At 31.6% G+C, this 12,947-nt stretch overlaps 1 protein-coding gene across 4 annotated transcripts in view; it reads left to right on the forward strand.

Annotated features, from left to right (window-relative positions):
• Positions 1 to 12,947, forward strand: part of LOC126741605 (uncharacterized) — a 42,984-nt gene that overhangs the window by 12,634 nt on the left and 17,403 nt on the right. The window contains exon 1 of one of the 4 annotated variants that reach the window (XM_050448102.1): positions 4,167 to 4,420. The exons of 2 other annotated variants lie outside the window; for them this stretch is intronic. In XM_050448102.1, coding sequence (XP_050304059.1) covers positions 4,390 to 4,420 — 31 coding nt within the window. In that variant the 5' untranslated portion in view covers positions 4,167 to 4,389. Of the gene's footprint in view, positions 1 to 4,166; positions 4,421 to 5,865; positions 5,936 to 12,947 lie in introns of those variants that run through there. One more of the 4 variants, XM_050448099.1, reaches the window with a different exon arrangement.

The following is a 12,947-nucleotide window of genomic DNA, read 5'->3' on the forward strand; positions in this document are numbered from 1 at the left end:
AGGACAAATATAACTTAAAATCCTAGTTTTAAAATTTTTTAAACAATTGGTTTTATTGTATTGAATAAAAATTAATTTAATGATAAATATCTCAAATATTAATTTTGTCTCTATTATAAAATGGTTTATAGGCCAAATTTGTACGGTTGCCAGATTCATCTGGCATTGATATAATCTATTTTTAGGCATACATATTACCTTGGCTTGTACAATATAAAGAGTATGTTCAAACACATAGCGATCCTCTCGACTTAATAGATCCTGCCAGGGTAATCCTGTTTTCGCATTAAAACCTGGACTTTGAAACGACGACTTTGGGTCACCTAATAGCGCCGTGTTATTCCGTAAATACCGATAAAAGTTTATGCATTATTTACGTTATCTCGAGTTAGTTTGCAATAAAGTCGTGATTTTGCTTGGCGATAAATTACGTTTTTATTTTATTATTGTGTTGATATCTTGTTGTGGCTTGTAAATGTATGGAAACCTTTCATGAATATTTGATAATCTTGTATGACAAATATATAGTGCCCAATTAAAAATTATGTACATAGGGGACATTGGAAACCGTTAATATAGGGTGGACCAAATAAGAAAAAAGTTATAATAACGAAATATTCAAGGTAGGGGTAAGAAATGAGCGGGAATTGGGAAATGAAGTAATAAATATTCTTGATCCACTATGTTGAATGAGGACAAAGCCAACTTTTCCTGTGGGAGCATAATCCCCTTTAGAAATGTTAACATTTCGGTCAAAATTACTGCTGCACAGGATTTTCTGATCATTTCTCTGTTAGTACCTTCTATAGTAGAGCGTCTCAGCTATTGTTTATTTTCGTATGACCTACAGTATATAAAATTTTTAAGAAAACACCATGTAAAAAAATCAAGCGGTGTTATATCAGGGGATCTCGGAGGCCATCATACTAGTCCCAGGATGCCTATCCACTTGTTATTCAAAAATTATTGATAATACGTCCATAATGTATCCAAAAAGGTTAATAAATACAACAAACACGCATTTATATATTATAAATTTAATGATATTACTTATCTTCTTCTCTGAAGGAAGGCAAAAGTAATGAACCTAGATAATTAAATAATGTTTATTTATAAAACTATGTAAGAGTAAATAAAATTAATAATAAAATAGGAGCACAATATAGAATCCAAAATACAACTATTTCTTTATTCAAACACTGTCTATTAGACAGTCTTATGTATTAATCTGCCTTATTCTAAGTTTAATTCTGTTTCACTGTCACTATTATTATCTAAACTTATTAACACGGCATTTATAAACACGAACGAATTTTCTAACTTTAAAACATGTTGTATGGAATTTTTTCAATATCGGTTGAATATTATTTACTACACTTTTTATTAGTTCCACTACAAATGCATTTAATTTTGGGGAAGTATTATTTCTTTGAATATTTGATTTTACTTGATGCCATATAAGTTTAATGGGATTAAAACACAATAATATGGAGGTAGATGCACCATTGTATACTTAATTTCCATTGCGAGTTTATCACACACATATTCTTTATTTATTTTAAATGTTCTCGGTTTTAGTACGCCTCTTTAAAATATATGTTATTGTCTACCATAACATTTTAAATTTCTGCTTTAGTACTATTAGAACAAGGTAACTTGACTAATTGACGACTATGGTAACCAGCCTTATCCATAAAAATAACAATAGAATTTTTTGAAGAAACCGATATTCAAAGCAATTTTCAAAAAGTTGTGAGTCAGTGTCTTGGTGATAATCCAGGGCAAATTCTGCTATATTTTTAGCTGAAAGTAGTAGACAGTTTGGAACGAAGCAACTTTCTGAGCCTGCATGTTGTACGAGAAACTAATCCTGTGAACCTTAACCTTATTTTCTCATTATATGAGTCCACATTTAATGAGATTCGTAGGGCAATAGAAGGTCTGAAGAGTAACTGCAGTAGGGATAAATATATATGGCTGGCACATAGTTCTACTTAGAAGTAAGAGAAACTTGTTGATTATCCCATTAACCAAGTTACATAATTCTTGTATTGAAGAAAGAGTATATCCTGGAGTTTTCAAACATAGTAAAATACCTCTTTTCAAGAAACTGACTTTGTAGAAGCTACCTTTTGTAACCTGTCCAAGGCTTTCGACTGTATTTCTCACAGCATCCTAATTTCTAAGCTAGTCTTTTAAGAAGTTTCTCGGTAAAGCTACAAACTAATTCTATAATGAGAACCAAACGTTGATTTGTATTAACCTGGGACCAAGCAACTTTCTGTAATACTTTTCTTGAAGTTCTTTTCTTGAATCGCTATGTTTGAGTATAGGAATATCTTATTCTACGAGGGTGGTTTCCTCTTGATTAGATATTTATTATTATTGGATATTTATTATATATTGCTACACGTATGTAGTTTACAATAGCAAGAACAACTCAGAATCTATTTCCGGAACTGTTCGTAGTAAAAAAATGTCAATATTGACAGCAATTTATGTGCTCTGGTCTTAATAGTCTGATGTCACTGGGCACACTTCAAAAATTACCTAAATATTTGAGCCGAGTTCCCATAAATGCTCGATACACCCGATCACATGTGTTAACTGTAGCTGTCCACAATATCTAACTGCTAACCGTTTGACAGAGTTCGTACCTTTTCATTACCTTAGCAAAAATCTAGCGGGGTTAAGTCGGCTGATCGGGCTGGCCATCTGAGGACTTCTATTTCCGATCCAGTACTTTGCCAATCTATTGTCAAGGAAATTTGATACAATTTGCGAGTTGTGAGGTGGAGCACCACATTGTTGAAGCCACACAGTTGAAGAACTTTTTCCAGTAGCGTTGCTAGGATCTTGATTAAAAGTCGTACATACTTTTGTCCAGTCATGGTGCCCTCATAAAAATATGGTCCAATTATTAAAAAGTCCAACCCACACATTAATTCCATATATATTTTGGAAGTGAGTTTCGTGGACCCAATGTGGGTTTTCTGTAGACCAATATTGAATAATATGACTATTTATGACTCCATTATTGTGAGATCGTGATTTGTCGCTCCACAGAATTTTTTCCTAGAAAATTTGGGTCATTATTTAACTGAGTTGATAAAAAAACTATACATTCTAATCTTCTTTGGTAGTCGTTTGGCTGTAAATGTTGCACCAAGTGAATTTTGAAAGGATGGTATCTGTGGTTAGCCAGAATTGGCTGCACTGAACTTCTGGATATATTCATCTCTTCTGAGATGTCACGTACTGACATATGGGGATTCATTTCCAAGGCTGCAAGGTCATTTTTTTTATTGGCTTCATTTCTTATGTGATGGGCATGATTCACATTTTTTGGACTTGAAAAATAACCAGTTTCCGTTTTTCTTTCCACATTCTTATGAAATGAAATCTTATGGAAAACGTTCCTGGATTATTTTAAAATAATTCTGACACTGTCAGAGTGATATTTTGATGTAATATATAAATTAATTAATTACGTTTTAAGATAAGAAGTGCAATAACTACTTAAATAGGTAGGTAAGCTATTTTAGTTATTTTATTTACATAGACCCTTATTTATTAACTAATCTCGAAAACTATCAATATTTGACATATTATACATTTTTGATGTAGAATTAAATAATGAATAAAAATTTGGAAAAATATACAGGGAGCGCAATTTTAAAAAACTTGCTTGACAAACAAGCACTTTTTATCTTAACTTTTTTTTTCATATCATATGCAGGGGCGAAAGAATGGCGTGTAAAAGAGCAGTTGCCAGTTATTTCTAATCTTATTAGGTTTGGATAATTTTCAATTTTTATTAGTAGTTTATGTAAAAAAAATCCGCGAAACCGTGAATAAATTCTACAACTTTTTATTAGATGTTATAAAAAATAAACGAATAAAATCAAACTGTGTTCTATGGGTACTTCCAAAAACATAGTTTAAAATGAAAAACGCATTATTATTATTATTATTCGTTTTAACCGATAAGTATTATTAGATTTTACAACCGCAAACTTCTGTTATTGTCATTGTTCCAAGCTGCGTATATTTGAAATTTCCGTCTGACCAGCTGATACGAGCGTGATATTGCAGTCACGCCGTAAATAAATGGCAGATTCAGGTGTAAATACTGCATAAAGTACCACCATCTTTTAGATTATAAATTTATTAGAAATAAAGTGGGTAATTTTCATGAACATCACACGTGCATCGAATAGATTTTTTTAGTTTTAACCCGGTGTCATTAAACGTTTGGGATTAAAATTAGCCTTAGTAAATAAACTTTTACGATAAAAATCTAGTTGCCAAGAAATACTAGCTCGGTTTTGATCAGTGCATGATAAGATTTATAAGATACTTGTAGTGTTGTGCTTGGTTTAGGAAAGCATGAAGGTGCATTGGGCAGAAGATTTAGCTGGTAGGTACAAAAGGCTATTATTACAATTTCTGACAGTTATTTTATTTAATATACAGCCAATCTTATAAGCTCTGATTTTGAACCAATACCTAAATATTAACCAACAATTGAGTTAATTAAAAAAGACTTATTAGCAATGTGGTAGTTAGATTAATATAAAATAATTGAGAAAAGGTTGACGCGACTTGCTTGGTTAATATTAATGCAAGTGTAACTTATTATGTACTTATTTTTCAGGTAATTAAAGAGAACTTAGTTGTTTATTGTTAATTTTAAATGACAAAATTATGTAAATAGTAATAAAATTCGTATAGGGATAATAATTAATAAGACCCCAGCTACAAATATCAAATTTATATATATAGAATTATTTAATAACACCAAGTTTATAATATGCACAATTTAACAGATTTGTCATTATGTTCATATTTTTAACTATGTGATTTCATTATTAGGTCAAAATATAAAATAAACTAACAAGCAAGTTACCAAGTCTATAAAATACTCATGATAAGGCGGCCTCAAAACTTGTAAGACACGTGATGTTACTATTTCTAATAGCTTAATCAGAAAAACAATTACCGAAAATATTTAAAAACTAAATCTATAAAAATAAATAAATAATTTGCATCTAATCAGCAGATTCAAAGCCGAATATTAAAGTTTTATTCGGAATCAGTTACATACCGAGAGGCGAAAAGCAGTGATGCGACTATGACTCAATGTATTGTGATGTAATTTAGGAACACACTCCTTTTGTAACATACTTTCTCGAGGAATACTCACTGATGAATACACTTTTGTTAAGAACATCAACAATTTAAACTCACTCGCGTTGACAAATTTTCATATTTTTTGGTTTATGAGAACAAAATAGCGCATAATGAACCATAGCAGAATGCTAGATAAAGTAAAATCAAAACTCAACTGCTAAAACTCACCACCTGATAGTAAAAAACTGATTATTTTTTTTAAGAAAATTTTGTTAACCACTGAATAGGAATTTTATATAAGACACCTTTTCAGGTTCCAAATCTGAATTTTTGGTACAACGTATAGTAATAACTTTTCTTCAGGCCGATTTATCTATTTACCTAGTATTTTTACCTGAGTCAGAGTAAAGCAGGTCGTTTTTACCTTGTGATGCGCCTGTTTCTTCGGTCTTTTATTTTATATTGTGGCGAAATAGATGCCAAATCTATGCTATAAAAAAACAATGGCACTTGAGGATGTAGTGTACAAATATCTTTTTTCATAAATAGATATCCCCACCTCAAATTTTTTTTAGATTTAGGCTTACAAAATCGTATAATGCCAGGATTAGTACTCTCTCGGGTATTTAGTTGTGAACACAAACACGTGTTTCATAGAAGTTAGTCTTTGAAAGAACTACAACTGTAGTTTGGAAAAAAAATAGTGCCTCGGTTTTAACTTCCTATTTTGTGATAATATATTTTGTAATGGCTCCTGCGCTTGGTTTAAGTGCTATTTTGGATGATGAAGTTCTTAGTTTTGGTAAGGAAAATTCACAGTTTTGCTACGAGATTCTGGCTATTTAAATAATTGTGCCCTTTTTTGAATTTAAGTTTTGGCAAAGCAATCCTTAGCTGGACTTATTTCATGATTGTTTTTTCCTATATAAGAAATACTCTTTCTATAAAATAACCCTGATGTATAAATTATTAAATTTTTAGAGCATAAAAAACAAAAAAAAAACCTATATATTATATCCTTTTACTATTATAATTATATTGCCGTATTATTTCCCTCTGATAAGCTTAATACTACATACAAAGTACAAAGATAAGATTATTTACCATATAATTGTAAAAAATATTCTTTTGATTCTTGGTTACTTAGATGGTGAATACTTAATTATAATATGTATCAAATTCCGATCGCAAAGCTATCTAGAACTTAAAAATGCGCATGCTTTGAGATAAAAATAAACGATACAAATTTCGGTTAATGGTTTGTTTATATCATAAAACGTGGTTTTTATCAATATTTTCCACTCGTGTTTTTGATTAATATTTTAATGATTGTTACGGTTCCTAAATATCTTATTTTTTTTATACATTGCAAAAGAATTTTGTTTATCAAAGAGAGACAAATAATAAAAGGGTGATTTGCCTTATAGGCCAGCCTATTTCATTAACATCCTTTTGTGATTCTATGACTTAGATTTACGTCTTTGCGTATCTTATATTAACGTGCCCAAGACCCCGAGCCAAGTCTAATAGATGAAAAGTTATTTAAAAAAAATATAATATTAAAATTATTAGTAAGTAAACTTTTCCAAAACAAAGTAATCCAAGTGAACTACTATTTCAAGTAACATATACTTTCTTCATCATTAATTCTTCGTAATTTCTTCGTAACATCTACTCTACAATATAGTTTGTGGGGCTCCACAAGATCGACTCAGTAGAGCTCATTAAGTTAAGCAATTTTCGTTGAAAGACTAGAATCAGTAAACAACAACTTTGTTTGAGTTAAACATGTGCTTAAAGGCAAGAAGGGTTTTGTTTACATCCATATTTACCGATTCTCTGTTGTCGAGTTTACATTTGTCATCTCAAGTTACACTTATGACATGGCAACACCACAAGCATAAGTAAAATGTCAACTTTTTAAAGGCAAATGGCTTTGTGTCTATACTCGGCATTTATGAGGAGCTTTGTTTTTTATTTAGTTTCTGGTTGAAAAAGAGAAAAGGTCCCATTTGAGTGTTTTTGTGAACTGTTACGATAATATGCCGTTTGTGCCGCAGCATGGAAAAAGGCAATTAACGCCGACCTTTTCATAAGTAAACACAGATACTTTCCTAACATCATATCATTTAGAAACCGTCTTCATAAACGTAGAATAGGGATCTTAGAAATCAGCCCAAATAAAAACTTGAGTGTGAATGTGTGTGTGAAATATGAGTATAAGTGAAATAAGATGAAACTTTTTAATTCTATATATTTTTTTGAAAATACTTAACCAGAGAGTTCAGAAAAAAAAGAAAACTAGAGTTTTGTCCATCATTTTACAACAGGATTTGTTTCATGTTTTGTTGTCGGAAAAATGGCATAATAAGTATGTCCACCTATCTAAAGTTAAACGACATTAAATAGATTATTTTCTAATGTAGCAATACTGTCCCTTTGAAGCAGTCGACATCCTGCATATATTATCTGATCTAAAATCACTATTTGTTTTATGCAAAATGTTAAAAATTTGTATCTTAAAACCTCAATTATTCAGAAAATTATTAAATATTTAATTTACATAAAAAGACTCTAATGCTTTATAAATGGTAATATTACTTATATTTAAAGCATACTTTATTATTAATAAATATTTATCATGTAAATATTTTTTGACGACGTCACTGGTAGTGATTCCTTGTGTACGTGGCAAAAATAAGGAGATCGAGCGCCGTTGCCATGTCATTATCTTTTTCTTTAAAATACATTATGCACATTCATTTAACGTTGAATAGCGACTTCATTAAAGAGTATCTTATCATAGATTATTTTAAAAAAATGGTTGATTTTTTATTGAGGAGAAACAGTAGTATTGTTTCGTTTCTGTCAAATTTAGTGACAAATTTTTATGATATTATAATGTGTTGCAATTTTTACATAAGCATTCAATGCATCAGAAATGTTGCAAGCAAACAAAGTGCTCATTGTTCCACGGCATGCTACTTCTAGCCTTTTAATGTTCTATGATTAGAAATCCAATTTAAAGCTTTTTGGTGTTCTTAATAAAAGGCTGGTGGGTATAAAACAGGTTTACAATTCTCTTTGCTTATTTTGTTATTATATTTATGAATATTAAATATATTTAATAACTCGTTTTAATGGTACCTTTTATCATTATGTACATATCTGGTAATATGGTGATTAGAAAAGAGAAGCGTAAATACATAAGGAATTAAATCTGTTTAATTTTTGAATCCAATTGGGGTAGTCCTCAATATACATTTTTCAACAGATCTTAGTATTGTCAAAAAAGAACAAAGGTGTGCAGTATTTTTGAAATATTTAGTAACGTCTAATAAATATTGTATAAAAAAATATGATTCAATATAAGATCGTTGTGGGATAGCCTTGAAAACCCAACTAAATTGTAAAGTTTTATTTTGCATATTAATTTTTTCCGTTCTGCCATCTACATAGGTATATACTTTGGAGTTTCGAGTATGGATAGTAAATACTTTTTTAAGGAATTTTTTGGGGCTAGGATATGGTTTATGGATTATCATGAAGTAGTACATTCTGTCATATACCTATATGAACTTTTTGTCTACAGGTCCTAAGTAATGTTGCGATCTACAGAGAAGGGCATATTAAGTTGTACTAGTTGGCTATAGAGATAATGCTAGAATTCAGATTAGGTATTTTAGGATCCTCATAATTTCTTTCTAATATATATACGAGGGTCGTCCCAGAAGTACCCGACCCAAGAAAGAAAACACGAAAATTTTGGAAAAAAATTTATTTATTTTTCAACATAATCTCCTTTCAGCTCTATACACTTTTCGATACCCTTTTTATAATAAGAACTGTCTTGCGCCTCGAAATAGCCATTAACTGCAGACATCACTTCTTCATCGTTGAAAATTCTTTGACCACTGAGCCAGTTTTTTAAGTTTGGTAACAGAAAATAATCTGAGGGGGCTAAATCTGGCAAATAGGGTGCATGAGGTAGCAATTCAAACTTTATTTTTGTTAATTTTGGCATTGCAATAACGGATTTGTGAGCTGGTGCATTGTCTTGATGAAATAACACTTTCTTCTTAACCAAATGCGGCCATTTTTGCTCGATTTCTTCGCTCAAACGTTGCAATAAGTTTGCATAATACTCGCCGTTGATAGTTTTACCTTTTTCAAGATAGTCAATGAAAATTATCCTTCGCGCATCCCAAAAGACGCCGTGACCTTGATGAAACGGTTTTCGCCTTCTTTGGAGCCGGTTCTCCCTTTTGAGTCCATTGTTTTGATTGTTCTTTTGTCTCAGGTGTGAAGTGATGAAACCATGTTTCATCCATAGTTATGAAACGGCGCAAAAATTTTGCTTTGTTGCTATTACTTTTCGATAAACACTCAATTGAAACATCTTCACGACACTGGTTTTGCTCGAGTGTGAGCAAACGCGGCACCCATCTTGCACACAGGTTACTCATGTCAAAATTTTTAGTTAATATGCGATGTACCGCACTTTTTGAAATGCCTACTATGTCCGCTAGCTCGCGCACTTTCAGTCGACGATCATCCAGTACCGCTTTGTGAATTTTCTTTAAAATTTCTGGAGTCGTCAGCTCATTTGGTCGACCACTGCGATGCTCGTCTTGGCAGCTCGTACGGCCTCGTTTAAACTCTACTACCCAATATTTTACTGTTGTTAAAGAAGGAACAAACTCACCCAGAGTAGAATCCAGTTCAGCTTTTATATTGGTTGGGCTGAGGCCTTTCAAAATAAAAGTATTGTATCACATAACGATGACCAATTTTCTTCATTTTCACAAATTCACTGAAAACGTTCACTATTGATGGCTGCCAAACAAATACTAAACAACGTGGCGTCTTCAAACTTAAAACATAATATGCTTTATAGATTGTATACTTTCTAATACACTGATATTTTTCAAACTACTACCGACATCTCTAGGTCCGGCCGGGTACTTCTGGGACCACCCTCGTAAATATTTGGATCTTATATAAACTGTGCGTAAATTTTCTGAAGCTGAACACATGGCTTTGGTTGAAATAAGAAGTTCTTACATGAGCAAAACTTTCGTCAATATTTCGATCCCATAAATGAGATCATCCTCATGATTTTTCGAGGAGGTTCAAATCAGAAATATGATATAAACTATAGATTTATAAAACACTTAAAATTATTATAGACTAAATATTGATAAAGTAAGAGAAGATAAAACAGAAAAGTAAGAAGGGTCATCAATCATTTCAAAAAGTAATTTATGGATATTTGCCATGGCAACTGCTATCAGACGGCATTATCTTAAAGAGACATATTTTGTTGTTCTGCAAATCTGGCAATTCGGAAGATGTTTATTTAGAAGTAAATTAGTTACTGTTGACCTTTAAGGGTCAAAACTAAGCTCACCAAAATGCGCTGCTTTGTCCATTAAGATTTCCGTGCTTTCCAGAACCTCTATAGTCATAACTTGCTAGACATTTTACGTTTGTTAGTTAAACCGATTGAAAAATTCAAAATTGCTAATTTAACCTGTTAAGATCAACTGTTATTTCTTCAGAAAGAAAGGCCTTGATTTCTTCAAGGCCTATTTTCCATCAGACATTACATTTCCAGTAGTGTGCTCAAATAGATTAGTTCTATTGACGTTGATATGTGGTAACCGTATTGGAACTTTACTCGATTAGTAATCATGTTGAAGAAATTATGGAAGAAACCTAACTTGCAATATGACAAACAAATATTTAGGAAATTTTTACCACCGAATTAACAAAAATCTGGTCAGAAATGATTTCATTTGAAAAACAGCTGAAAATCACGTTGGCGTCCGGTGGTCTGTACGAGCTCGAGATATTTTATTCTATGACGTCAATCCATGACCTTATCGCAATTTTTCGCTGAACTTTGGAAGATAAATCGTTTTAGCGAAAAAAATCGGAGCGGTCATTGGTAAGTGGACGCGGTTTAATAAAAATTCTGGCGTAAGAAAAATATTTGTATACTCTTTGAGATCGATGCTTTTTTTGTGATTGTATGTGCGTCACTAGAACGCCCGACGCTGTTTATCAAGTTCTTTATCACAAAGAGGAGCAAAGAGTAAGACCTCGCCACTATTTGTATCTTGGGATTACAATAATGGGGCTTCGATTGTTGGAACAATAACACTACTCTCCACAAAAAAATATGTTTTATGACTTGTTTGTTTAATAATAGTAATTTTGCTATTGTAATAAAATACTGAATAATTATTTTTTCTTAAATAATTCGATCAGACAGACCTTCATTAGTCCATTCACACTTATTAAATTTCCCCGATCAAATCCAATCTGTTTAGGAGCTCTCTATCTCGATTTTCTATGCTTGGGATGAGCAACTCTAAAGATGCACAGGAGGTTTAATACTGTTTCATCCTTTTCTATAAATAATATGATGAGAGTGATGTCGCTGTTTGCAGTCTGTGTTTTGTCGAGTCAACAGTCTATTAGCGTATTCTTCTATTAAAACTGTTTTATGTTTCGTAATTGTCCCTAATATCTTCTTCGTACGATTCGGTATAAATGCTTTAGTATAATTAGCTCCTAATTATTTGTCCAAGTATTGTTTGGATGCCTTTCTTGTTCTCGTAGATTTAATAACCTTTCCCGTATTGCAACTAATGGTTCTGGATCTGTTAGAACTTCTTTGGCACCTCACGTGTGAGTCTGTCAACCCCTTAATTTTCTTCAAGTTGAGTTGGCCTGACAACTATGCCAATCTTAATCACAACAATTTTAATCAGTGTTGCCATTTTAGTCTATATTAGTGATCAGAATTGCACGCACGTCACTGTCTCGCAAAGGCCGTCAGTTGAGTCACCGGGCGCGCAACTATTTGCGCTAACTGCTCGCCTCTTGTAATACTGGCTTAAGCCATAGCCATTCTTTAAACAATTAATGCTGTATTTTTTATAAAGTATTTTTTAATGAAATCAAGCTTGGAGAACTTGGACGAACTTTGATAGACCATTATTAAAAGTAAGCCTTTAAAAAACCCTATCAAAACCTTTACTCATGATAGGATCATATGGCGGCTCAAATGATGAAAATTAGCAAAAACTCTTGCTAAATGGTTTTTTTAATGTTATTTTTCGGTATAGTCACACTGCTTTTTATTATGAATTATTGTTTCATCTATAGTGTACATAATATGGATTTTGATGACGAACTACGCCATTAGGTAATTTTCGTAGTCATGAAAAATAATGACAATATAATTCAACTAAGATAAGGGCATTTCTTTAATATATCCTTTTCAATAAGAAAGTCAATGATTGTTTAAAAAAAAAATAAAATTACTAAAAACTTAACTATATGAAGATTTTTTAATAAAATTATGTTAAAAAAACCAGCTGTTTTTACTTGATATAATGGTAGTCAGGAAACCAGCAAAATGGTGCATTTCGGACAAGCGTGTACTTAGTTAAGTAATTGTAAGAATACATTTAATCGTGAAAAACAAAATTATAATACAAACCTTCATAGAGATTTAAGGCTATTAAATAAAAACGCCATTTGCTAATTACTTCCTAGACTTTGAACCTAATTAGATTCAATATAACGAGCTTTTCTGTCCGCATTGCTGATTAAACCAAGAAGCGCATTTGTGTAATAAGGCAATTAATAAAAATAAGTTATTTACTAGGCCAATGTCTATATGGCTGGGAGCAAATGTTTATTGATGAAAAAATAAAATATAAGCAATGTAATTAATACAAATAATTTTTTAGCAATAAAATTAGTGCAACTTCACCAAAACAATTTCAGTTTCTTATAAT

The sequence above is a fragment of the Anthonomus grandis genome, chromosome 10 (genome assembly GCF_022605725.1).
Source record: "Anthonomus grandis grandis chromosome 10, icAntGran1.3, whole genome shotgun sequence".
Lineage (NCBI taxonomy): Eukaryota > Metazoa > Arthropoda > Insecta > Coleoptera > Curculionidae > Anthonomus > Anthonomus grandis.